The sequence below is a fragment of the Dendrobates tinctorius genome, unplaced genomic scaffold (assembly GCF_039654945.1).
Source record: "Dendrobates tinctorius isolate UK_male_01 unplaced genomic scaffold, ASM3965494v1 ptg000136l, whole genome shotgun sequence".
Classification (NCBI taxonomy): domain Eukaryota; kingdom Metazoa; phylum Chordata; class Amphibia; order Anura; family Dendrobatidae; genus Dendrobates; species Dendrobates tinctorius.
Window position 1 is genome coordinate 4,916,594 of NW_027361804.1, and position 25,946 is coordinate 4,942,539.

Here is a 25,946-nt window from a genome sequence, read left to right on the forward strand (position 1 = left end):
AGTCACTGTGTACATACATTACTGATCCTGAGTTACATCGTATATTATACTCCAGAGCTGCACTCACAGCATTTTAAGTTCATTTTCCTGAAGCTTCTCAGTAGTGACATCCTTGGCTATGCAGTTTCTGGGACCCGCTCATCATCCTCTCAGTCTCATCGCTACCCTCTTTGTTTCTCGTCTCGTCACATTGTGTCATTGCATTTGCAGGACAGAAAGCAGCTGATTTGAGGTCAGGGAGGGTCGTGCGCTGCTTTCAGTGCTTGGAGAGATGCGGGCATCATTTTGCTGATTATCAGATGCTGCGGGTTGCTCAGCCCTCGCCCCACAGCTCAGCCCTCGCTCCTTGCCCTAAAGCGCAGCCCTCGCTCCACAGCTCAGCCCTCACCCCACAGCGCAGCCCTCGCTCCACAGCGCAGCCCTCGCCCCACAGCTCAGCCCTCACCCCACAGCGCAGCCCTCGCCCCACATCTCAGCCCTCACTCCACAGTGCAGCCCTCGCCCCACAGCTCAGCCCTCGCCCCACAGCTCAGCCCTCGCCCCACAGCTCAGCCCTCGCCCCACAGCGCAGCCTGTTGTGAGTTCATTTTCCCCTTCACCGTCGATGTCTGATGAACTCCCTCGTCTGGTGAAGGAAGGTATTGAGACTGATTACCAAACACCTGATCTGGTAGATGATGACTGGGTAACAGGAACTGCTGACTGGATATAAGGCAGCCGACGCCCTTCTGAGTCGCTGGTGATTTCTCTGCTGGATTCTTGGAGACCAGTCTGATTCCTGCTTCCCAAAGATAAGTTTTTGCTCTGCTATTGAACTTATTAGTTTTGTTTTGTTTACCTTGTTTTTTGGAGTTCAGCCATCCCCGGTCGGGGGTGTGCTGAGTTCCATTTTTGTCTCTGATCAGTTTGTCTCTTTGCTCTGTCTTCAGAATTTACCTGAGTGCTGATAGTCTTTTTGAAGTCCTAGCAACTTCAGGGCCTGTTTTTCCTATCAGACGGTTGGGACATTTTTTTGGTAGGGTTTTTTACGGATTGCAGACAGCAGCTTTTCTATCCTGTCCTTTTTAGTTAGCTTGGGCCCCATCGTTTGCTCAACCTATCTTTCTATCTGTGTTAGTGTTTTCATCTTGCTTCACCGTCATTATATGTTGGGGGCTGCCTATTGCTTTGGGGTCTGCTCTGGGGAAGTTCAGATTTCCCCTTTCTTTCTTTAGGCCTATTTAGTTCTCCTGCTGTGATCGAGGGGTCTAGGGCATCGTAGGAACCCCCCACGGCTACTGTTAGTTGTTGTGGATAGGATCAGGGGTCTGCAATCCGATAGCTACCAACCTCTCCGGTTTTCTGGACTTAGCTTGTATTTTTGTTTTTTCCTCTTTCGGTGACTCATTCATAACAGCAGCCCTCTCCCCACAGCTCAGCCGTCGTCCCACAGCTCAGCCGTCGTCCCACAGCTCAGCCGTTGTCCCACAGCTCAGCTCTCGCCCCACAGCTCAGCTCTCGCCCTACAGCTCAGCTCTCTCCCCACAGCTCATCCCTCGCCCCACAGCTCAGCCCTCGCCCCACAGCTCAGCCCTCGCCCCACAGCTCAGCCGTCGTCCCACAGCTCAACCCTCGCCCCACAGCGCAGCCCTCGCCCCACAGCGCAGCCCTCGCCCCACAGCTCGGCTTTCGCCCCACAGCTCGGCTCTCGCCCCACAGCTCAGCCCTCGTCCCACAGCTCAGCCCTCGCCCCACAGCGCAGCCCTCGCCCCACAGCGCAGCCCTCTCCCCACAGCGCAGCCCTCTCCCCACAGCGCAGCCCTCGCCCCACAGCGCAGCCTTCGCCCCACAGCGCAGCCCTCGCCCCACAGCTCGGCTCATCCTCATGAAGGCAGAGGTGACCTACATAACACAGGAACGTACGGGGGCTGCTTCATGGAGCCAATTAGTAATGTACTCACGCCCGCGGAGCTCCTCATTATCCACAGCAGGCCGCACATACTAATGAGTGCCCAGCAGATATCTACTGCAGATCAGGACAGATAGCATGGGGGTCTTATTATAGGTGGGCCGTCCCAAAATAAGGAGCTGGGATCCCCCTTGAACCTCGGAGGTGTGACTTGATGCTCCTCCCAAGTCCGCCCACTAGTGATGTCACCATTTGTGGTTACATTATAGCTGTGATATTTGTTCCTGTGACCCCCCCCTTGCTGGATCCTATGTGTAGATCTTCAAGGGTTAACTATATGGAAGCTGAGATATGGGGAGCTGTTTGTGGGGGTCCTGACATTGTAGAGCAGGTCCAGCTGTCCGTCTGTGATGGGGAGGACACAATATGGTCGCAGAGGATTTCCCCTGACACCATAAGCGACTTTGTGTGGTCGAGCAGTCGGAGCAGATTGTAATGACCCTGCGGAGCGGATATGAGGGGTCAGCCAGGAGGAAAACCTCAGCCGCGGCAGCAGCGGACCCTCCATGTCACAGGCGGACCCCCTCCGTGTCACAGGCGGACCGTCTGTCACAGGCGGACCCTCCATGTCACAGGTGGTCCCTCCATGTCACAGGCGGACCCTCCATGTCACAGGCGGACCCTCCATGTCACAGGCGGACCCTCCATGTCACAGGCGGACCGTCCGTGTCACAGGCGGTCCCTCCGTGTCACAGGCGGACCCTCCGTGTCACAGGCAGACCCTCCGTGTCACAGGCGGACCCTCCGTGTCACAGGCGGTCCCTCCGTGTCACAGGCGGTCCCTCCGTGTCACAGGCGGACCGTCTGTCACAGGCGGACCCTCCATGTCACAGGCGGACCCTCCATGTCACAGGCGGACCCTCCGTGTCACAGGCGGACCCTCCGTGTCACAGGCGGTCCCTCCGTGTCACAGGCGGACCCTCCGTGTCACAGGCGGACCCTCCATGTCACAGGCGGTCCCTCCGTGTCACAGGCGGACCCTCCGTGTCACAGGCAGACCCTCCGTGTCACAGGCGGACCCTCCGTGTCACAGGCGGACCCTCCATGTCACAGGCGGACCCTCCGTGTCACAGGCGGACCCTCCATGTCACAGGCGGACCCTCCATGTCACAGGTGGTCCCTCCGTGTCACAGGCGGACCCTCCGTGTCACAGGCGGACCCTCTGTCACAGGCGGACCCTCCGTGTCACAGGCGGACCCTCTGTCACAGGCGGACCCTCCGTGTCACAGGCGGACCCCCTCCGTGTCACAGGTGGTCCCTCTATGTCACAGGCGGACCCTCTATGTCACAGGCGGACCCTCTGTGTCACAGGCGGACCCTCCGTGTCACAGGCGGACCCTCCATGTCACAGGCGGTCCCTCCGTGTCACAGGTGGTCCCTCTATGTCACAGGCGGACCCTCCGTGTCACAGGCGGACCCTCCGTGTCACAGGCAGACCCTCCGTGTCACAGGTGGTCCCTCTATGTCACAGGCGGACCGTCTGTCACAGGCGGACCCTCCATGTCACAGGCGGACCCTCCGTGTCACAGGTGGTCCCTCTATGTCACAGGCGGACCCTCTATGTCACAGGCGGTCCCTCCGTGTCACAGGCGGACCCTCCATGTCACAGGCGGTCCCTCCGTGTCACAGGCGGTCCCTCCGTGTCACAGGCGGACCCTCCGTGTCACAGGCAGACCCTCCGTGTCACAGGCGGACCCTCCGTGTCACAGGCGGACCCTCCATGTCACAGGCGGACCCTCCGTGTCACAGGCGGACCCTCCATGTCACAGGCGGACCCTCCGTGTCACAGGTGGTCCCTCCGTGTCACAGGCGGACCCTCCGTGTCACAGGCGGACCCTCTGTCACAGGCGGACCCTCCGTGTCACAGGCGGACCCTCTGTCACAGGCGGACCCTCCGTGTCACAGGCGGACCCCCTCCGTGTCACAGGTGGTCCCTCTATGTCACAGGCGGACCCTCTATGTCACAGGCGGACCCTCTGTGTCACAGGCGGACCCTCTGTGTCACAGGCGGACCCTCCGTGTCACAGGCTACAGCTGTACTTGTGGACCCTGTAGTGTGAGAGGTCGGCGCTGACGTAGGAGGTGGACATTGTATGGAGGGTGGGATAATGTGTGGGGTCCTCGTGGGGCGGCTCCCCACAGAGGCTGACACTCCACTGGTAAGGACACAGCAGGCGACGATGGCAGCATTACACATACAGGGCTGTATACGTCTGTACTCGGCAGAGGGGGGTCTGTGGAGATTGAGGGGGAGTTAGGAAATATCTAGATACAAGAAGGCGAAAGCCCAGAGGTAACGGATCACAAAGGAACAGAAACTGCCGGAGAAAGAAAGAAATGTAAATGTCCATCATCTGATCTCCTATCCGTCCATTAAAGCTGCAGATTTCATGCAAAAGTGGCTGAGGCCCCCGAGCTAATCAATAACCCCTCCACCCGGAGGATGAGGGCAGCGCCCACACATCAGACGCTGAGAAATCTACTATCTATCTATCCAGCCATCTATCTATTATGTATCTATTATCTATTATTATTATTATTATTATTATGCATTTTTATAGCGCCATTTATTCCATGGCGCTTTACATGTGAAAAGGGGAAATATAGACAAGTGTCATAAACATGTGTAAGACAAGGGACACGCAAGTACATAAGGAGAGGGGACCCTGCCCGCGAGGGCTCGCAGTCTACAGGGAGGGTGAGGATACAGTAGGAGAGGGTAGAGCAGGTCGTGTGCTGGTTCAGTAGACCGAGGATCATTGCAGGCTGTAGGCTTGTCGGAACAGGTGGGTCTTCAGGTTCTTCTTGAAGGTTTCTGTTGATGGTGAGAGTCTGATGTGTTGCGGCAGAGAGTTCCAGAGTAGGGGGGAAGCACGGGAGAAGTCTTGTATGCGGTTGTGAGAAGAAGAGATGAGGGGGGAGTAGAGAAGGAGATCTTGAGATGATCAAAAGTTGCGTGCGGGTAGGTACCTAGAGACCATGTCACAGATGTATGGAGGAGACAGGTTGTGGATGGCTTTGTATGTCATGGTTAGGGTTTTGATTTGGAGCCTCTGGGCGATAGGAAGCCAGTGAAGGGCCTGGCATAGGGGGGAGGCTGGGGAATAGCGGGGAGACAGGTGGATTAGTCGGGCAGCAGAGTGTAGGATGGACTGGAGCGGAGCCAGAGTGCTAGAGGGGAGGCCAGAGAGTAGGAGGTTGCAGTAGTCGAGGCGGGAGATGATAAGAGCATGCACTAGTGTTTTTGTGGTTGAGGAATGAGCGGATCCGGGAAATATTTTTGAGTTTGAGGCGGCAGGAGGAGGCGAGGGCTTGGATATGTGGTTTGAAATAGAGGGCAGGGTCGAGGATCACCCCAAGGCACTGAGCGTGCGGGACTGGGGAGAGAGCAGCCATTGACATTGATGGATAGGTCTGGTGGAGGCGTAGAGTGAGATGGGGGAAAGATGATGAATTCTGTTTTGTCCATGTTCAGTTTGAGAAAGCGAGCAGAGAAGAAGGCTGAGATAGCAGACAGACATTGTGGGATGTCAGTCAGTAAGGAGGCGAGGTTGGGTCCTGATAGGTAGATCTGCGTGTCATCGGCGTAGAGGTGATACTGCAAACCGTGGGATTCTATGAGCTGTCCCAAGCCGAAGGTGTAGATGGAGAATAGTAGGGGTCCTAGGACTGAGCCTTGGGGAACACCGACAGACAGAGGGTGAGGTGAGGAGGTGGTGTGTGAGAGGGAGACGGTGAATGTTCGGTCTGTTAGGTATGATGAGATCCTGGATAGGGCCAGGTCTGTGATGCCAAGAGGAGAGTCTGTAGCAGGAGGGAATGGTCCACGGTGTCGAAGGCAGAGGACAGGTCCAGGAGAAGGAGGACATCTATCTATTATCCATATATAGCGGCACCACCATCAGTTGACAGATGCTAATTTAGGGATCTTTGACCCAGCCCTCTTACATAGTCAGGGTGGGCGCCATCGCCCCAGAATCCCACAGAGTATTTCTCGTGTCTTCTCCTGGAGTAAAGTACAACGTTTCTATTCAGTTTCAAGCTTGAGAAAGGCAACAGGAGAAAAAGCTACAAATACTGTCCTTGGAATGTTGGAGCGCTGAGTTCTTCCTTCTTTTCCTTTCCTTACTTTCTTTATTCCTTTCCCTAATTCTTTCCTTTCCTTCTTTCTTTCCTTTCCTTCTTTCTTTCCTTTCCCTCATTCTTTCCTTTCCTCCTTTCTTCTTTCTTTCCTCCTTTTCTGTCTTGTCATCCCCCCACTTGCACATAGATACATTTTGTACATTTCTCCCCCTTACTCCCCCACTCCTTGTCGTTGCCTCCACTATGGCTGTGCCTGTCCTATCCTTCCCCTCCTCGGTCCCTTCTATCCTGGATGAATATTCCCAGCACGTTCTCCCAGCACACAGGCTTTCACGCTGCACTCACTGCGCATGGTGGGCACCGGCGGCCGCCCTCGGGGTCATCATCATGGGCACAGCTGGAGAGGTACTGCCGTGTTGTGCCTCAGTGATGGCTCGTTGCCTCCTGTGATGCGGTCACTCGGTCTCCGCTTTGGACAGTGGAGGTCATGGGATCAATGTCTAGACCCGGCTCTGCCAGCGCAGGTTTAATTTCCTGCTGGGGGCATAATCCCCTGGCAAAATACGGCTCAAGTCTTAATCCGTCCTTCTCATTTCATAGACGGTGGGGGGATTCAGTGCACTGTCCCCCTAATCTGCCAGGGTGAATGTACCCGCTGTGCCTAACTCATTTACTGCCCACTTCAATGTATAGTATGGGGGGTATCACCTGACCTGTGTATTAGGAGGAGGAGAGGTCGCATCCCGTGTATTAGGAGGAGGAGAGGTCGCATCCTGTGTATTAGGAGAAGGAGAGGTCGCGTCCTGTGTATTAGGAGGAAGAGAGGTCGCATCCTGTGTATTAGGAGAAGGAGAGGTCGCGTCCTGTGTATTAGGAGGAAGAGAGGTCACGTCCTGTGTATTAGGAGGAGGAGGAGAGGTCGCGTCCCATGTATTAGGAGGAGAGGTCGCGTCCTGTGTATTAGGAGGCGGAGAGGTCGTGTCCTGTGTATTAGGAGGAGGAAGGGTCGCGTCCTGTGTATTAGGAGGAAGAGAGGTCGCGTCCTTTGTATTAGGAGGAGGAGAGATCGCATCCTGTTTATTAGGTGGAGGAGAGGTCGCGTCTTGTGTATTAGGAGGAGGAGAAGTCGGGTTTCGTGTATTAGGAGGAGGAGAGGTCGCGTCCTGTGTATTAGGAGGAGGAGAGGGCGCATCCTGTTTATTGGGTGGAGGAGAGGACACGTCCCATGTATTATGAGGAGAGGTTGGGTCCCGTGTATTAGGAGGAGAGAGCGCGTCCCGTGTTTTAGGAGGAGAAGAGGTCAGGTTCTGTGTATTAGAAGGAGGAGAGGTCGGGTCCCGTGTATTAGGAGGAGGAGAGGTCGGGTCCCGTGTATTAGGAGGAGGAAAGGTCGGGTCCCGTGTATTAGAAGGAGGAGAGGTCGGGTCCCGTTTATTAGGTGGAGAGGTCGCATCCTGTTTATTAGGTGGAGGAGAGGTCGCGTCTTGTGTATTAGGAGGAGGAGAGGTCGGGTCCCGTGTATTAGGAGGAGGAGAGGTCGGGTCTCGTGTATTAGGAGGAGGAGAGGTCGGGTCTCGTGTATTAGGAGGAGGAGAGGGCGCATCCTGTTTATTAGGTGGAGGAGAGGTCGCGTCTTGTGTATTAGGAGGAGGAGAGGTCGGGTCCCGTGTATTAGGAGGAGGAGAGGTCGGGTCTCGTGTATTAGGAGGAGGAGAGGTCGCGTCCTGTGTATTAGGAGGAGGAGAGGGCGCATCCTGTTTATTGGGTGGAGGAGAGGACACGTCCCATGTATTATGAGGAGAGGTCGGGTTCCGTGTATTAGGAGGAGAGAGCGCGTCCCGTGTATTAGGAGGAGGAGAGATTAGGTTCTGTGTATTAGAAGGAGGAGAGGTCGGGTCCCATGTATTAGAAGGAGGAGAGGTCGGATCCCATGTATTAGGAGGAGGAGAGGTCGGGTCCCATGTATTAGGAGGAGGAGAGGTCGGGTTCTGTGTATTAGGAGGAGGAGAGGTCCCATCCCGTGTTTTAGGAGGAGGAGAGGTCCCATCCCATGTTTTAGGTGGAGGAGAGGGCGAGTCCTGTGTATTAAAAGGAGGAGAGGTTCCATCCCGTGTTTTAGGAGGAGGAAAGGTCGGGTCCTGGGTATTAGGAGGAGGAGAGGTCTCATCCCTTGTTTTAGGAGGAGGAGAGGTCGCGTCCTGTGTATTAGGTGGAGGAGAGGTCAGGTCCCGTGTATTAGGAGAAAGAGAGGTCGCGTCCTGTGTATTAGAAGGAGGAGAGGTTGCGTCCCGTGTTTTAGGAGGAGGAGGAGAGGTCCCGTCCCGTGTATTAGGAGTAGGAGAGGGCGCGTCCTGTGTATTAGGAGGAGGAGGAGAGGTCCCGTCCCGTGTATTAGGAGGAAGAGAGGTCGCGTCCTGTGTATTGGAAGGAGGAGAGGTCGCGTCCTGTGTTTTAGGAGGAGGAGGAGAGGTCCCGTCCCGTGTATTAGGAGTAGGAGAGGGCGCGTCCTGTGTATTAGAAGGAGGAGAGGTCGGGTCTCGTGTATTAGGAGGAGGAGAGGTCGCGTCCTGTGTATTAGGAGGAGGAGAGGGCGCATCCTGTTTATTGGGTGGAGGAGAGGACACGTCCCATGTATTATGAGGAGAGGTCGGGTTCCGTGTATTAGGAGGAGGAGAGGTCTCATCCCTTGTTTTAGGAGGAGGAGAGGTCGCGTCCTGTGTATTAGGTGGAGGAGAGGTCAGGTCCCGTGTATTAGGAGAAAGAGAGGTCGCGTCCTGTGTATTAGAAGGAGGAGAGGTTGCGTCCCGTGTTTTAGGAGGAGGAGGAGAGGTCCCGTCCCGTGTATTAGGAGTAGGAGAGGGCGCGTCCTGTGTATTAGGAGGAGGAGGAGAGGTCCCGTCCCGTGTATTAGGAGGAAGAGAGGTCGCGTCCTGTGTATTGGAAGGAGGAGAGGTCGCGTCCTGTGTATTAGGAGGAGGAGGAGAGGTCCCGTCCCGTGTATTAGGAGTAGGAGAGGGCGCGTCCTGTGTATTAGAAGGAGGAGAGGTTGCGTCCCGTGTTTTAGGAGGAGGAGAGGTCCCGTCCCGTGTATTAGGAGGAGGAGAGGTCCAGTCCCGTGTATTAGGAGGAGGAGAGGTCCCGTCCCGTGTATTATGAGGAGGAGAGGGCGCGTCCTGTGTATTAGGAGGAAGAGAGGTCGGGTCCCGTGTTTTAGGAGGAGGAGAGGTCCCATCCCATGTATTAAGAGGAGGAGAGGTCGCATCCTGTGTATTAGGTGGAGGAGAGGGCGCATCCCGTGTATTCGGACACCTTTCTCTCTGTCTGCGGCTGTTTGCCTTGTGGATCGCTTGGAGCCGTCACATTTGTTCTGGTCGGGAACCTGATCCTGTGCGTTGGAGCCTTTTATTCCAGTCTTAGTGTCAGTAAATGCCGGCTGATATGTGATCCGCGATGTCCGCGCTGTCACGTCTGTGTTTTGCGTCCTCCCTGTTTGGTATTTGCTGCTGTTTTCCAGGACTAATCATTGGGGATTATCTGAGTTGCAGAATCTGTCGTCTGCAATGGATCCGTCTATTTCTGGAATCTGCCATTTGCTTTCCTGGTAGCAGCGGCTGCTTTGCGGTGATATTGCTCCACTTTCTGCACCGTCGCCATCATTATCTGAGCGGTCTGGCCAAACACAGAAGAGTGCTCATTTCTGGCTCTTGTACAATCAGATGGAGACGTGGGGATAGGTTGCATTTGAAGCAGTTCTTGCTAAAACCCTCATACAAGCAACACTACAGACGCCAGCATGCATAAAGGTCTCCAAAAAACAATCAGGCGCGCCCCACTACCACCATTCTCAGTGCCATAAGAAATGTTTGGGAAGCCAAGAAGTAAAGTCCCACTGACAGACCTTCCCGCAGCCCTTACTTTATGCTCATGCCACACACTGTAAGACGTATACGGAAAGACCGACGTATCTGAGATGTGGAGCATGTGGTTTATGCTTAGTGACCGAGTAAGATGGAATAAATCTGACCGACTGCGATGCAGACAGCATCATGTATCTATTTATTGTGTATCCGTATGCCTCCTTTGCTAATTCTCCTGTGTCTTACAAGCCAAAAATGAGGAAATCGTAGAGTTCAGCTCCTCGTGGGCGTGTTCAAACAGACCCACATTTTAGCTCCACCCACGAGGTATGTCAGTTGATTTTGTTACATTATCAAATGATAATAAAAACAATTGTATCTCTCCAAAACCTGCAGATTATCCGATGGGCATGTCACACAATATCTAGTTTTATATTCTTTACATCATGGTTGCTTTCTGCATTCGTGAAGGCCTGTGAGCTTTTTTTCTGTAGGAGCCGGCACATAATACCGCAATCACTTACCACCCCTCCCCCTCCATCTTCCCACTCTCATGTTAATCCTTCCCTGCTCTTATTTCTTTTTATAAGGATTTTTATCCACTTTATTATATAATTTCTGGATAATCAGGAATATGGAAAAGACGGCAGAGTTGGAAGCTCTATCCGGGTCCTGGTGCCGGAGGGGTCACATAAGGGGGAAAAAATGCAGAACATGGAGCAATCTCCATAGGGTGAGTGTAAAAGAGAAGCCAAACCGGTCATGTAAAATAAAACCCGTCCAGGCCACCGCTGACCCCTGTGCCGCTTCTCTCCTCCAGGCGCAGTAATCAGCGTGAGATTTCCTGTCTGTTCTCAGCAGATCCCGAGCAGCGATGTGTATACATGTATATACCCCGCTATGTCCGGGGGTCCGTGTACCTTCAGCCGATGGCTGTTCCTTCAGTTTGAGGCTGTACTTATCGGGGGGATTACATTATTAGAAAACGCCAGGAGCGAGGTTCTGCTGGAGACCTCGGATACATCTTACTGGACTAAATCTGCTCTCTCTCCTCCCTCCCCATCGTCTGTCTCTTCTCTGTAGGGCATGGTGTAATGCTGAGCAGTAATCGGTACGACGCTGAGCGTCTGTAGCGATAATATTCCATCAATAGGCAATAATAAGAGTATCGGTCACCACAGTGATAATTCATTGTCCGTGCTTATTATATATCGCCACCATTAGTCACCGGTCACTGGTCACTGGTCGTCCTCCTGTGCCGCATCGATCCTAATAATGTCTCATAGTGAATTATAGCCCTGCAATCCGAGAGCCGCCGTCATTCATTACCCCTCACTATTTCCTTCCTTTTTATTTCCTGCTCTTTCTTTTACTTTATTTTTGTCCCATTTTCCCTGTTTCCCTGTTTTTTCCTTCCCTTTGGCCATGTTCAGTTTTTGGTGAGTTTTTTACCTCCGTTTTTATTAGACAAAACCAGGAATGGAACAATGAGAGGAAAAGTATAATAGAAACACATCACCCCTTCTGTATTTATCACCCACTCGGGATTTTGGCTTACAAATACCAAGGTACAAAACTCACCAAATTCTCAATGTGTGCACGTGACCTTATTTTATTTTTTTTCTTCCTTCCTTCCTCTCCTAGTCTCCTTCCTCTCTATCTCTTCTCTTTCATTTTTGCATTCTTTCTTTCCTTTCACCCCCTCCTTACACCCTGCTCTTTTGATTTCCTTAATTTCCTCTCTCCCCCTTCCTTCTTCCTTCCATCTTCACTCCCTTATCTGTCTCACATCCTTCTTCCCGCCTTACTTTTTCCCTTTGAGCTTTCTTTTTAACCTTTTTTCCCTCCCTCCTTAATTCCCTATCTCCTTTCCTCCCCCCTCTCCTCCCACTTTCCCTCTTTTCCCCTTCCTCCCTGCCCTTAATCCTTTCATCCCCTTTTTTCTATCCATCCATCCTTCCATTAGTTTTTTGCGATCTCATCATCTTCTTTCTCTTCCCTTCCCGTCTTGTCCAACTCTCTCTTCCTTTCCCGTCTTGTCCAACGCTCTCTCTTCCTTTCCCATCTTGTCCTTCTCTCTCTTCCCTTCACATCTTGTCCTTCTCTCTCTTCCCTTCCCATCTTGTCCTTCTCTCTCTTCCCTTCCCATCTTGACCTTATCTCTCTTGATTTCCCATCTTGTCCCTCTCTCTTACATTCCGTCTTGTCCCTCTCTCACTTCCTTACCCATTTTGTCCATCTCTCTCTTCCTTTTCCATCTTATCCCTCTCTTCCTTTCCCGTCTGGTCCCTCTCTCTCTTCCTTACCCATTTTGTCCCTCTTTTTCTTCCCTTCCCATCTTGTCCCTCTCTCTCTTCCCTTCCCGTCTTGTCCCTCTCTTTCCTTCTCGTCTTGTCCCTCTCCCTCCTCACTTCCCGTCTTGTCCTTCTCTCCTCCCTTCCATTCTAGTCTCTATCTCTCTTCCCATTTTGTTCCTCTTTCTCTTCCCTTCCCGTTTTGTTCCTCTTTTTCTTCCCTTCCCATCTTGTCCCTCTCTCTCTCTTCCCTTCCCGTCTTGTCCCTCACTTTCCTTCTCGTCTTGTCCCTCTCTCTCCTCACTTCCCGTCTTGTCCTTCTCTCTTCCCTTCCATTCTAGTCCCTCTCTCTCTTCCCATCTTGTTCCTCTTTCTCTTCCCTTCCCATCTTGTCCCTCTCTTCTTCCCTTCCCTTCTTGTCCCTCTCTCTCTTTCTGTCTTGTTCTCTTCCTTTCCTGTCTTGTCTCTCTCTTCCCTTCCATTCTAGTCCCTCTCTCTCTTCCCATCTTGTTCCTCTTTCTCTTCCCTTCCCATCTTGTCCCTCTCTTCTTCCCTTCCCTTCTTGTCCCTCTCTCTCTTTCTGTCTTGTTCTCTTCCTTTCCTGTCTTGTCGTTCTCTTCCTTTCCTGTCTTGTCTCTCTCTTCCCTTCCCGTCTTGTCTCTCTCTCTTCCCTTCCCGTCTTGTCTCTCTCTCTTCCCTTCCTGTCTTGTCTCTCTCTCTTCCCTTCCTGTCTTGTCTCTCTCTCTTCCCTTCCCGTCTTGTCTCTCTCTCTTCCCTTCCCGTCTTGTCCCTCTCTCTCTTCCTGTCTTGTTCTCTTCCTTTCCTGTCTTGTCTCTCTTCCCTTCCCATCTTGTCCCTCTCTCTCTTCCCTTCCCATCTTTTCCCTCTCTCTCTTCCCTTCCCGTCTTGTCCCTCTCTTTCCTTCTCGTCTTGTCCCTCTCTTTCCTCACTTCTCGTCTTGTCCTTCTCTCTCCCTTCCATTCTAGTCCCCTCTCTCTTCCCATCTTGTTCCTCTTTCTCTTCCCTTCCCATCTTGTCCCTCTCTTCTTCCCTTCCCTTCTTCCCTTCCCTTCTTCCCTTCCCGTCTTGTCCCTCTCTCTCTTCCTGTCTTCCTTTCCTGTCTTGTCTCTCTTTTCTTCCATTCTAGTCCCTCCCTCTCTCGTCCTGTCTTGTCTCTCTCTTCCCTTCCCGTCTTGTCTCTCTCTCTTCCCTTCCCGTCTTGTCCCTCGCTCTCTTCCTGTCTTCCTTTCCTGTCTTGTCTCTCTCTTTTCTTCCATTCTAGTCCCTCCCTCTCTCGTCCTGTCTTGTCTCTCTCTCTTCCCTTCCCGTCTTGTCTCTCTTCTTCCCTTCCCTTCTTGTCCCTCTCTCTCTCTTCCTGTCTTGTTCTCTTCCTTTCCTGTCTTGTCTCTCTATTCCCTTCCATTCTAGTCCCTCCCTCTCTCGTCCCGTCTTGTCTCTCTCTCTATTCCCTTCCCGTCTTGTCTCTCTCTCTCTCTCTTCCCTTCCCGTCTTGTCTCTCTCTCTTCCCTTCCATTCTAGTCCCTCCCTCTCTCGTCCCGTCTTGTCTCTCTCTCTCTATTCCCTTCTCGTCTTGTCTCTCTCTCTCTTCCCTCCCTCTCTCGTCCCGTCTTGTCTCTCTCTCTTCCCTTCCCGTCTTGTCTCTCTCTCTCTATTCCCTTCTCGTCTTGTCTCTCTCTCTCTTCCCTTCCATTCTAGTCCCTCCCTCTCTCGTCCCGTCTTGTCCCTCTCTCTCTTTCTGTCTTGTTCTCTTCCCTTCCCGTCTTGTCTCTCTCTCTATTCCCTTCTCGTCTTGTCTCTCTCTCTCTTCCCTTCCATTCTAGTCCCTCCCTCTCTCGTCCTGTCTTGTCTCTCTCTCTCTCTTCCCTTCCCGTCTTGTCTCTCTCTCTATTCCCTTCTCGTCTTGTCTCTCTCTCTCTTCCCTTCCATTCTAGTCCCTCCCTCTCTCGTCCCGTCTTGTCTCTCTATTCCCTTCTCGTCTTGTCTCTCTCTCTCTTCCCTTCCATTCTAGTCCCTCCCTCTCTCGTCCCGTCTTGTCTCTCTATTCCCTTCTCGTCTTGTCTCTCTCTCTCTTCCCTTCCATTCTAGTCCCTCCCTCTCTCGTCCCGTCTTGTCCCTCTCTCTCTTTCTGTCTTGTTCTCTTCCCTTCCCGTCTTGTCTCTCTCTCTATTCCCTTCTCGTCTTGTCTCTCTCAATCTTCCCTTCCATTCTAGTCCCTCCCTCTCTCGTCCTGTCTTGTCTCTCTCTCTTCCCTTCCCTTCTTGTCCCTCTCTCTCTTCCTGTCTTGTTCTCTTCCTTTCCTGTCTTGTCTCTCTCTCTATTCCCTTCCATTCTAGTCCCTCTCTCCCCTTCCCGTCTTGTCTCTTTTCTTCCCGTCCTGGCTTGTCCGTCCCTCTATCTTCTCTTCCTGTAGATTTTGGCTTTAGTGACCATATTCCATGCACTTCTGACTGCGGCGTCCAGGTGTCGTGCTTGCTGCACCTGCTCGTCCTGGTTACGGCTTTCTTTTCATTCTCTTTCCTGAATGTGGTCTCCCCGGACCGCGGACATTGTTGGCACCGGGTACAGTCGGCCTGGCAGCTAATTTTTTTTATATCCAGGTCCGATTCAGAACTGGAGTGGCCCGAACATGGAGGCGCTGTTATGGCAACCAATCCCAAAACTTCTGTCATGTACAAAACGGGCGGGTTTGGAAACTCACATCTGATTGGTTGCTATTGGCAACGCCTGATTCCATGTCCTATAAAGCACATTTAAATGGTGGACATCTTTGTTCATTTAAATAAAGTTTATTGACAATCCTTTGTGTCCATTCTGTAACATATACTCTGGGTCCCCTGGAATCAGCTCTCAGGGGTCCGAGTCAGAGAGCATATCACAAAGGAAGAACATATAAAGACTTCAGTTGAAAACTTTATTTAAAAAATAATGAACAAACCCTTTAACACTGTATTTGGTCAGTGCAGTTTAGAAAATGAAAGCTGAATGTCTTGGGCGGCCCAGGGAGTTAATTTCAACCAGCTTTATTTACAATAGACATAATGAAAGTCAGGGGGCAAAATTGAGCCCCAATAATACATAGGCACCAGTATAACCATTACAGATCCCACCGGATCCAGCAGACGTATTTCTGAATCGCTTAAAATACTGATCTGTCAAAGATGGTATAAAAAGAATCCCCAGCGGTAACGTGGACAAAGCTGTAGCCATCTAATCTGTACGGTCTGCGAAGATCAGGACGCGACATTTACAGGGGGCAGAGACCGGCATTGTACAGATCCTGACAGCTCCGCACCCACTGCGGACACCGGCGGGAAAAGATAATGGGCAGAATGTGCAGAAAGTGTCAGGAAGGACACGGATGTGGTAAACTTTCATATCAGATGGCAAGCAAAAAATATAATTACTGAAATACTACCCCTATGTAAAATAATATAGCTACTATAATACTGCCCCTTATGTACAAGAATATAACTACTATAATACTGCCCCTATGTACAAGAATATAACTACTATAATACTGCCCCCTATGTACAAGAATATAACTATTATAATACTGCCCCTATGTACAAGAATATAACTACTATAATACTGCCCTTATGCACAAGAATATAACTACTATAATACTGCCCCCTATGTACAAGAATATACTATAATACTGCCCCCTGTGTACAAGAATATAACTATTATAATACTGCCCCTATGTACAAGAATATAACTACTATAATACTGCCCCCTATGTACAAGAATATAACTATTATAATACTGCCCCTATGTACAAGAATATAACTACTATAATACTGCCCTTATGTACAAGAATATAACTACTATAATACTGCCCCCTGTGTACAAGAATATAACTACTATAATACTGTCCCCTGTGTACAAGAATATAACTACTATAATACTGCCCCTATGTACAAGAATATAGCTACTATAATACTGCCCCTATGTACAAGAATATAACTACTATAATACTGCCCCCTATGTACAAGAATATAACTACTATAATACTGCCCCCTATGTACAAGAATATATCTACTATAATACTGTCCCTATGTACAAGAATATGACTACTATAATACTGCCCCCTGTGTACAAGAATATAACTACTATAATACTGCCCCTATGTACAAGAATATAACTACTATAATACTGCCCCCTATGTACAAGAATATAACTACTATAATACTGCCCCCTGTGTACAAGAATATAACTACTATAATACTGCCCCTATGTACAAGAATATAACTATTATAATACTGCCCCTATGTACAAGAATATAACTACTATAATACTGCCCCTGTGTACAAGAATATGACTACTATAATACTGCCCCCGTGTACAAGAATATAGCTACTATAATACTGCCCCTATGTACAAGAATATAACTACTATAATACTGCCCCTATGTACAAGAATATAACTACTATAATACTGCCCCCTTTGTACAAGAATATAACTACTATAATACTGCCCCTATGTACAAGAATATAACTATTATAATACTGCCCCTATGTACAAGAATATAACTACTATAATACTGCCCCTATGTACAAGAATATAACTACTATAATACTGCCCCCTGTGTACAAGAATATAACTACTGTAATACTGCCCCCTATGTACAAGAATATAACTACTGTAATACTGCCCCCTGTGTACAAGAATATAACTACTATAATACTGCCCCCTATGTACAATAATATAACTACTATAATACTGCCCCTGTGTACAAGAATATAACTACTATAATACTGCCCCCTGTGTACAAGAATATAACTACTGTAATACTGCCCCCTATGTACAAGAATATAACTACTGTAATACTGCCCCCTGTGTACAAGAATATAACTACTATAATACTGCCCCCTATGTACAATAATATAACTACTATAATACTGCCCCTGTGTACAAGAATGTAACTACTATAATACTGCCCCTATGTACAAGAATATAACCACTGTAATACTGCCCCCTATGTACAATAATATAACTACTATAATTCTGCTCCTATGTACAAGAATATAACTACTATAATACTGCTCCTATGTACAAGAATATAACTACTATAATACTGCCCCCTATGTACAAGACTATAACCACTATAATACTGCCCCCTATGTACAAGACTATAACCACTATAATACTGCCCCCTATGTACAAGAATATAACTACTATAATACTGCCCCTATGTGCAAGAATATAACTACTATAATACTGCCCCCTATGTACAAGAATATAACTACTATAATACTGCCCCCTATGTACAAGAATATAACTACTATAATACTGCCCCCTGTGTACAAGAATATAACTACTATAATACTGCCCTTATGTACAAGAATATAACTACTATAACACTGCCCCCTGTGTACAAGAATATAACTACTATAATACTGCCCCTATGTGCAAGAATATAACTACTATAATACTGCCCCCTATGTACAAGAATATAACTACTATAATACTGCTCCCTATGTACAAGAATATAACTACTATAATACTGCCCCCTATGTACAAGAATATAACTACTATAATACTGCCCTTATGTACAAGAATATAACTACTATAACACTGCCCCCTGTGTACAAGAATATAACTACTATAATACTGCCCCTATGTACAAGAATGTAACTACTATAATACTGCCCCTATGTACAAGAATATAACTACTATAATATTGCCCCTATGTACAAGAATATAACTACCATAATACTGCCCCCTATGTACAAGAATATAACTACTATAATACTGCCCTTATGTACAAGAATATAACTACTATAACACTGCCCCCTGTGTACAAGAATATAACTACTATAATACTGCCCCTATGTACAAGAATGTAACTACTATAATACTGCCCCTATGTACAAGAATATAACTACTATAATATTGCCCCTATGTACAAGAATATAACTACCATAATACTGCCCCCTATGTACAAGAATATAACTACTATAATACTGCCCTTATGTACAAGAATATAACTACTATAACAATGCCCCCTGTGTACAAGAATATAACTACTATAATACTGCCCCTATGTACAAGAATATAACTACTATAATACTGCCCCTATGTACAAGAATATAACTACTATAATACTGCCCTTATGTACAAGAATATAACTACTATAACAATGCCCCCTGTGTACAAGAATATAACTACTATAATACTGCCCCTATGTACAAGAATATAACTACTGTAATACTGCTCCTATGTACAAGAATATAACTACTATAATACTGCCCCTATGTACAAGAATATAACTACTATAACACTGCCCCCTGTGTACAAGAATATAACTACTATAATACTTCCCCTATGTACAAGAATATAACTACTATAATACTGCCCCTATGTACAAGAATATAACTACTATAATACTGCCCCCTATGTACAAGAATATAACTACTATAATACTGCCCCCTATGTACAAGAATATAACTACTATAATACTGCCCCCTATGTACAAGAATATAACTACTATAATACTGCCCCCTATGTACAAGTATATAACTACTATAATACTGCCCCTATGTACAAGAATATAACTACTATAATACTGCCCCCTATGTACAAGAATATAACTACTATAATACTGCCCCCTATGTACAAGAATATAACTACTATAATACTGCCCCTATGTACAAGTATATAACTACTATAATACTGCCCCTATGTACAAGAATATAACTACTATAATACTGCCCCTATGTACAAGAATATAACTACTATAATACTGCTCATATGTACAAGAATATAACTACTATAATACTTCCCCTATGTACAAGAATATAACTACTATAATACTGCCCCTATGTACAAGAATATAACTACTATAATACTGCCCCCTATGTACAAGAATATAACTACTATAATACTGCCCCCTGTGTACAAGAATATAACTACTATAATACTGCCCCCTATGTACAAGAATATAACTACTATAATACTGCCCCCTATGTACAAGAATATAACTACTATAATACTGCCCCCTATGTACAAGAATATAACTACTATAATACTGCCCCCTATGTACAAGAATATAACTACTATAATACTGCCCCCTATGTACAAGAATGTAACTACTATAATACTGCTCCTATGTACTAGAATATAACTACTATAATACTGCCCCCATGTACTAGAATATAACTACTATAATACTGCTCCTATGTACTAGAATATAACTACTATAATACTGCCTCCTGTAGAAATGATACAACATGGCACACATATTTGGAGGAATTCTCCATCGCTCGTACACCTCAGATTCTGTATTGGATCTTTTGTTATTCACAGTGGCGCTCGTCTCGCCCGTGTCGGCTCTTGCTCCTGCACATTCGTGTCTGTAGTGTCAGGTGGAGGAATATGTTCTTCTTCTTTCTATCTTTCTTTGTTCGGTGATTTTGGTCACATTCGCTTCCTTATTTCGGATGCTCGCGTGTCCCCTACTCCCATAAACCCCCCCATAGTTTTACAGTCACAGATTGAAGGGTTCGGATCCCTCCAATGATTGACGTGTCAGATAAAGGGCCGGTGGCCCTATAGTCTTTGGCTTATAATAGTGCAGGAGCATTATATGTGGAGTGGCTGATATCATTCACGTGTGCGGACAGCCGGTGACGGCGCTCCGCTTTGCACATTATACCGGTAGGACCTACTGAAATTTATGTTTTTACCTAATGAGTTATTAAAATTCACTGCAGCGTACAAGTGGAAATATAGCGCCGAGATGGCGGGTGTATTTATAAAGGGGCCTGCGGCACAAATACTGTTTCATCCCACCTGTAATCTCCGCTATTGGAGTGGGGACCTTCCGGACAAGGGGGTCTTGTTACGGATGGCACTATTGTTGGTATCGTAAGACCCCAGTATTTGGATGTTGCCCGCCAGGCTGATAGAAACGAGCTTGTCTGAGGAGCTGACAATCCACCGCCATGCAGCCACATTAGGCAAGCAATGGTTATCCTAACCCCGAGGCGCTCGGTCCATGACATGGGTCTCCATGATATGGATTTGAGGGTTTATCCTATGTTCCATGTACTGGGGCCCCTCTGATCTGTGCCAGCCTCAGCGTCCATCCTCTGTAGGAAGAGGAGACTTGTTATGGGGGTTGGATGGGACCTATGGGGTGAGATGGGGCTGGATTGGCATGTAGACATCTGTAGAGCCCCATGCTGTGCCACGGGCATATGTGTCAGATACTACATCACCCAGGATAACGCCAGTCATCAGAAACCCCCCACAGACATGACCTTACATGATGTATCTCAGCACACGTCACCATTACACCCATCACCCTCATCCGTTCTGCACTGGCAGGAAAGGGGTTAATGAGGGGAGGTATTGGGGGGCAGACATACTGACGGTGGATATGACCCCTGCCCGACCGTCACACACCTGTTCCTGCTGGTCCAAAGTCTCTTCCAGCATCCCCTCCAAATCCTCCCCAATCCTCGGTGTGATCCTTACCGTGCCCCTCGGAGGTAGATGACGGCCAGGAGACGAGCGGAGCGCTCACAGTGTGCGCCAGTCATGGACACCCCCGACAATAGGGCTTCAGGTGGTGACGATGCCAGGAGCCCTCTGCCGCTTCAACCTTTCATCCTCTGGGAAGCAGGAGAGGGGCAGGACAATAAAGGAGAGGAGAGGAGAAGAGAGCAGGCAGCGAGACAGCAGGGAAGCCCGGGAGAATGAGAGTGCAAGAGAGACAGGGAGACGTAGGATGACAGCAGAGTAGGCAGGCAGCAAGGCACACACGCACGCACACGTGTAGCCCCCCTACATGGCGCCCAGATAGGGGCAACCTCCAACCACAGCTGCCTGCTGTACCCAGACATCATTCATTACCGGGGAGAAGAGATCTCCGGCACATACAGACATATACACACACGTGTAGCCCCCTACATGGCGCCCAGATAGGGGCAACCTCCAACCACAGCTGCCTGCTGTACCCAGACATCAATCATTACCGGGGAGAAGAGATCTCCGGCACATACAGACATATACACACACGTGTAGCCCCCCCTACATGGCGCCCAGATAGGGGCAACCTCCAACCACAGCTGCCTGCTGTACCCAGACATCATTCATTACCGGGGAGAAGGGATCTCCGGCACATACAGACATATACACACACGTGTAGCCCCCTACATGGCGCCCAGATAGGGGCAACCTCCAACCACAGCTGCCTGCTGTACTCAGACATCATTCATTACCGGGGAGAAGAGATCTCCGGCACATACAGACATATACACACACGTGTAGCCCCCTACATGGCGCCCAGATAGGGGCAACCTCCAACCACAGCTGCCTGCTGTACTCAGACATCATTCATTACCGGGGAGAAGAGATCTCCGGCACATACAGACATATACACACACGTGTAGCCCCCTACATGGCGCCCAGATAGGGGCAACCTCCAACCACAGCTGCCTGCTGTACCCAGACATCAATCATTACCGGGGAGAAGAGATCTCCGGCACATACAGACATATACACACACGTGTAGCCCCCTACATGGCGCCCAGATAGGGGCAACCTCCAACCACAGCTGCCTGCTGTACTCAGACATCATTCATTACCGGGGAGAAGAGATCTCCGGCACATACAGACATATACACACACGTGTAGCCCCCTACATGGCGCCCAGATAGGGGCAACCTCCCACCACAGCTGCCTGCTGTACCCAGACATCATTCATTACCGGGGAGAAGAGATCTCCGGCACATACAGACATATACACACACGTGTAGCCCCCTACATGGCGCCCAGATAGGGGCAACCTCCAACCACAGCTGCCTGCTGTACCCAGACATCATTCATTACCGGGGAGAAGAGATCTCCGGCACATACAGACATATACACACACGTGTAGCCCCCCCTACATGGCGCCCAGATAGGGGCAACCTCCCACCACAGCTGCCTGCTGTACCCAGACATCATTCATTACCGGGGAGAAGAGATCTCCGGCACATACAGACATATACACACACGTGTAGCCCCCTACATGGCGCCCAGATAGGGGCAACCTCCAACCACAGCTGCCTGCTGTACCCAGACATCATTCATTACCGGGGAGAAGAGATCTCCGGCACATACAGACATATACACACACGTGTAGCCCCCTACATGGCGCCCAGATAGGGGCAACCTCCAACCACAGCTGCCTGCTGTACCCAGACATCATTCATTACCGGGGAGAAGGGATCTCCGGCACATACAGACATATACACACACGTGTAGCCCCCTACATGGCGCCCAGATAGGGGCAACCTCCAACCACAGCTGCCTGCTGTACCCAGACATCATTCATTACCGGGGAGAAGAGATCTCCGGCACATACAGACATATACACACACGTGTAGCCCCCTACATGGCGCCCAGATAGGGGCAACCTCCAACCACAGCTGCCTGCTGTACCCAGACATCAATCATTACCAGGGAGAAGGGATCTCCGGCACATACAGACATATACACACACGTGTAGCCCCCTACATGGCGCCCAGATAGGGGCAACCTCCAACCACAGCTGCCTGCTGTACCCAGACATCATTCATTACCGGGGAGAAGGGATCTCCGGCACATACAGACATATACACACACGTGTAGCCCCCTACATGGCGCCCAGATAGGGGCAACCTCCAACCACAGCTGCCTGCTGTACCCAGACATCATTCATTACCGGGGAGAAGAGATCTCCGGCACATACAGACATATACACACACGTGTAGCCCCCTACATGGCGCCCAGATAGGGGCAACCTCCAACCACAGCTGCCTGCTGTACCCAGACATCATTCATTACCGAGGAGAAGGGATCTCCGGCACATACAGACATATACACACACGTGTAGCCCCCCTACATGGCGCCCAGATAGGGGCAACCTCCAACCACAGCTGCCTGCTGTACCCAGACATCATTCATTACCGGGGAGAAGGGATCTCCGGCACATACAGACATATACACACACGTGTAGCCCCCTACATGGCGCCCAGATAGGGGCAACCTCCCACCACAGCTGCCTGCTGTACCCAGACATCATTCATTACCGGGGAGAAGGGATCTCCGGCACATACAGACATATACACACACGTGTAGCCCCCCTACATGGCGCCCAGATAGGGGCAACCTCCAACCACAGCTGCCTGCTGTACCCAGACATCATTCATTACCGGGGAGAAGGGATCTCCGGCACATACAGACATATACACACACGTGTAGCCCCCTACATGGCGCCCAGATAGGGGCAACCTCCCACCACAGCTGCCTGCTGTACCCAGACATCATTCATTACCGGGGAGAAGAGATCTCCGGCACATACAGACATATACACACACGTGTAGCCCCCTACATGGTGCCCAGATAGGGGCAACCTCCAACCACAGCTGCCTGCTGTACCCAGACATCAATCATTACCGGGGAGAAGGGATCTCCGGCACATACAGACATATACACACACGTGTAGCCCCCTACATGGCGCCCAGATAGGGGCAACCTCCAACCACAGCTGCCTGCTGTACCCAGACATCATTCATTACCGGGGAGAAGGGATCTCCGGCACATACAGACATATACACACACGTGTAGCCCCCTACATGGCGCCCAGATAGGGGCAACCTCCAACCACAGCTGCCTGCTGTACCCAGACATCATTCATTACCGGGGAGAAGGGATCTCCGGCACATACAGACATATACACACACGTGTAGCCCCCTACATGGCGCCCAGATAGGGGCAACCTCCAACCACAGCTGCCTGCTGTACCCAGACATCATTCATTACCGGGGAGAAGGGATCTCCGGCACATACAGACATATACACACGTGTAGCCCCCTACATGGCGCCCAGATAGGGGCAACCTCCAACCACAGCTGCCTGCTGTACCCAGACATCATTCATTACCGGGGAGAAGGGATCTCCGGCACATACAGACATATACACACACGTGAAGCCCCCTACATGGCGCCCAGATAGGGGCAACCTCCAACCACAGCTGCCTGCTGTACCCAGACATCATTCATTACCGGGGAGAAGGGATCTCCGGCACATACAGACATATACACACACGTGAAGCCCCCTACATGGCGCCCAGATAGGGGCAACCTCCAACCACAGCTGCCTGCTGTACCCAGACATCATTCATTACCGGGGAGAAGGGATCTCCGGCACATACAGACATATACACACGTGTAGCCCCCTACATGGCGCCCAGATAGGGGCAACCTCCAACCACAGCTGCCTGCTGTACCCAGACATCATTCATTACCGGGGAGAAGGGATCTCCGGCACATACAGACATATACACACACGTGAAGCCCCCTACATGGCGCCCAGATAGGGGCAACCTCCAACCACAGCTGCCTGCTGTACCCAGACATCATTCATTACCGGGGAGAAGAGATCTCCGGCACATACAGACATATACACACACGTGTAGCCCCCCTACATGGCGCCCAGATAGGGGCAACCTCCAACCACAGCTGCCTGCTGTACCCAGACATCATTCATTACCGGGGAGAAGGGATCTCCGGCACATACAGACATATACACACACGTGTAGCCCCCTACATGGCGCCCAGATAGGGGCAACCTCCAACCACAGCTGCCTGCTGTACCCAGACATCATTCATTACCGGGGAGAAGGGATCTCCGGCACATACAGACATATACACACACGTGTAGCCCCCTACATGGCGCCCAGATAGGGGAAACCTCCAACCACAGCTGCCTGCTGTACCCAGACATCATTCATTACCGGGGAGAAGAGATCTCCGGCACATACAGACATATACACACACGTGTAGCCCCCTACATGGCGCCCAGATAGGGGCAACCTCCAACCACAGCTGCCTGCTGTACCCAGACATCATTCATTACCGGGGAGAAGAGATCTCCGGCACATACAGACATATACACACACGTGTAGCCCCCTACATGGCGCCCAGATAGGGGCAACCTCCAACCACAGCTGCCTGCTGTACCCAGACATCATTCATTACCGGGGAGAAGAGATCTCCGGCACATACAGACATATACACACACGTGTAGCCCCCCTACATGGCGCCCAGATAGGGGCAACCTCCAACCACAGCTGCCTGCTGTACCCAGACATCATTCATTACCGGGGAGAAGGGATCTCCGGCACATACAGACATATACACACACGTGTAGCCCCCCTACATGGCGCCCAGATAGGGGCAACCTCCCACCACAGCTGCCTGCTGTACCCAGACATCATTCATTACCGGGGAGAAGAGATCTCCGGCACATACAGACATATACACACACGTGTAGCCCCCTACATGGCGCCCAGATAGGGGAAACCTCCAACCACAGCTGCCTGCTGTACCCAGACATCATTCATTACCGGGGAGAAGAGATCTCCGGCACATACAGACATATACACACACGTGTAGCCCCCTACATGGCGCCCAGATAGGGGCAACCTCCAACCACAGCTGCCTGCTGTACCCAGACATCATTCATTACCGGGGAGAAGAGATCTCCGGCACATACAGACATATACACACACGTGTAGCCCCCCTACATGGCGCCCAGATAGGGGAAACCTCCAACCACAGCTGCCTGCTGTACCCAGACATCAATCATTACCGGGGAGAAGGGATCTCCGGCACATACAGACATATACACACACGTGTAGCCCCCCTACATGGCGCCCAGATAGGGGAAACCTCCAACCACAGCTGCCTGCTGTACCCAGACATCATTCATTAC

General features: G+C 50.1%; 3 protein-coding genes across 14 annotated transcripts in view; 1 reads left to right on the forward strand and 2 right to left on the reverse strand.

Annotated features, from left to right (window-relative positions):
- The window catches only part of LRTM2 (leucine rich repeats and transmembrane domains 2), a 39,333-nt gene extending 18,326 nt beyond the window's left edge, over positions 1 to 21,007 (reverse strand). Inside the window, exon 1 of one of the 2 annotated variants that reach the window (XM_073544150.1) lies at positions 20,610 to 21,007. The gene's annotated coding sequence lies outside the window, so the exon portion shown is untranslated. The remainder of the gene's footprint in view (positions 1 to 20,609) is intronic. The other variant, XM_073544148.1, reaches the window with a different exon arrangement.
- Positions 1 to 25,946, forward strand: part of CACNA2D4 (calcium voltage-gated channel auxiliary subunit alpha2delta 4) — a 235,844-nt gene that overhangs the window by 119,045 nt on the left and 90,853 nt on the right. The gene's annotated exons all lie outside the window — the stretch shown is intronic.
- On the reverse strand, positions 9,257 to 20,602 carry LOC141048503 (uncharacterized). Its single transcript, XM_073544146.1, has one exon. The coding sequence runs from the start codon at positions 13,457 to 13,459 to the stop codon at positions 12,296 to 12,298; it is 1,164 nt and encodes a 387-aa protein (XP_073400247.1). The 5' UTR covers positions 13,460 to 20,602; the 3' UTR covers positions 9,257 to 12,295.

Excerpts from the sequence above, each read along its gene's own strand:
- LOC141048503 (XM_073544146.1), bottom strand. The coding sequence starts at position 13,459 with ATGGAAGAAAAGAGAGAGACAAGACAGGAAAGGAAGACAGGAAGAGAG.